At 46.1% G+C, this 1,084-nt stretch overlaps 1 protein-coding gene across 1 annotated transcript; it reads left to right on the plus strand.

Annotated features, from left to right (window-relative positions):
* Nucleotides 1-320: 320 nt before the first annotated feature.
* On the plus strand, nt 321-1,078 carry LOC121966384 (mitofusin-1-like; the record flags this gene model as incomplete). Its single annotated transcript, XM_042516485.1, has 2 exons — nt 321-474; nt 790-1,078. Coding segments are annotated over 2 exons (240 nt in total), but the record flags the coding sequence as incomplete, so codon positions are not given.
* Nucleotides 1,079-1,084: the final 6 nt, after the last annotated feature.

Consider the following 1,084-nt stretch of genomic DNA (forward strand, 5'->3'; position numbering starts at 1 on the left):
CTACTCTGCTCTACTCTACTCTAATCTACTGTACTCTACACTACTCTACTCTACACTACACTACTCTACTCTAATCTACTGTACTCTACTCTACACTACACTACTCTACTCTACTCTACACTACTCTACACAACTCTACTCTACTCTACTCTACTCTACTCTACTCTACACGAGAGTAGTGTAGAGTAGAGTAGAGTAGAGTAGAGTAGTCCAGACTAGACTAGACTAGACTAGACTAGACTAGACTAGACTAGACTAGAGTAGAGTAGAGCCAGTACGATGTAGAAAAGCACCATAAAAAAGCCCCCCACCCCCTCCAGGTGAGGAAGCAGCACCTGGACCGCTGTGTGAGCTTCCTGGCGGAGGAGCTGAAGGTGGTCGGTCTGGACGAGGCTCCGGGGAGGATCTTCTTCGTCTCGGCCAAAGAGGTCCTGAACTCCAGGATGCAGCGAGCGCAGGGCATGCCCGAGACAGGTGAGACAGGTGAGGGACAGCCGGGGGACGAGCGTCCTCATCACACAGACACAGGAGAGACAGCTGATGGCTCAGAGTGTCCACAGATGATTTTACTCCCAGTTATCAAATCATTCCTCACACAGTCATGATAAGATTATTCTAAACCTATACAGAGATAAATTTGAAATACCTTTATTTATATTCATGTTTTGATCAGAGAGCAAGATGAAATATATCATATATATCGGTCCCTCTGTGTATATGTAATCAGGGTGTTTCTCTCCACGAAGTCGACAGTTTCCGTGAAATAATTGAGCGTGCGTCGTCCTGCAGGTGGCGCTCTGGCTGAAGGTTTCCAGGAGAGGCTGAGAGAGTTCCAGATGTTTGAGAGGACGTTTGAGGTAAAACCTTTTTTGTAGTTTTCTGCAGCAGAGCGGAGCTGCGCCAAGTAATGTGCACAGTTCCTGTGATTATTAAAAACTGGATACGTCATGGAAGCTGCAAAGAGAATTTTCTAAAACTTTTCCAGGCTTGTGAACTGAAGTTTACCCAGAAAGTTTTGGAAACGTTGAAGTTTCACACACACACACACACACACACAGAGCGCTCACACACACACACACACACA

This window comes from Plectropomus leopardus, unplaced genomic scaffold, assembly GCF_008729295.1.
Source record: "Plectropomus leopardus isolate mb unplaced genomic scaffold, YSFRI_Pleo_2.0 unplaced_scaffold2428, whole genome shotgun sequence".
NCBI classification, from domain to species: Eukaryota; Metazoa; Chordata; class Actinopteri; order Perciformes; family Serranidae; genus Plectropomus; species Plectropomus leopardus.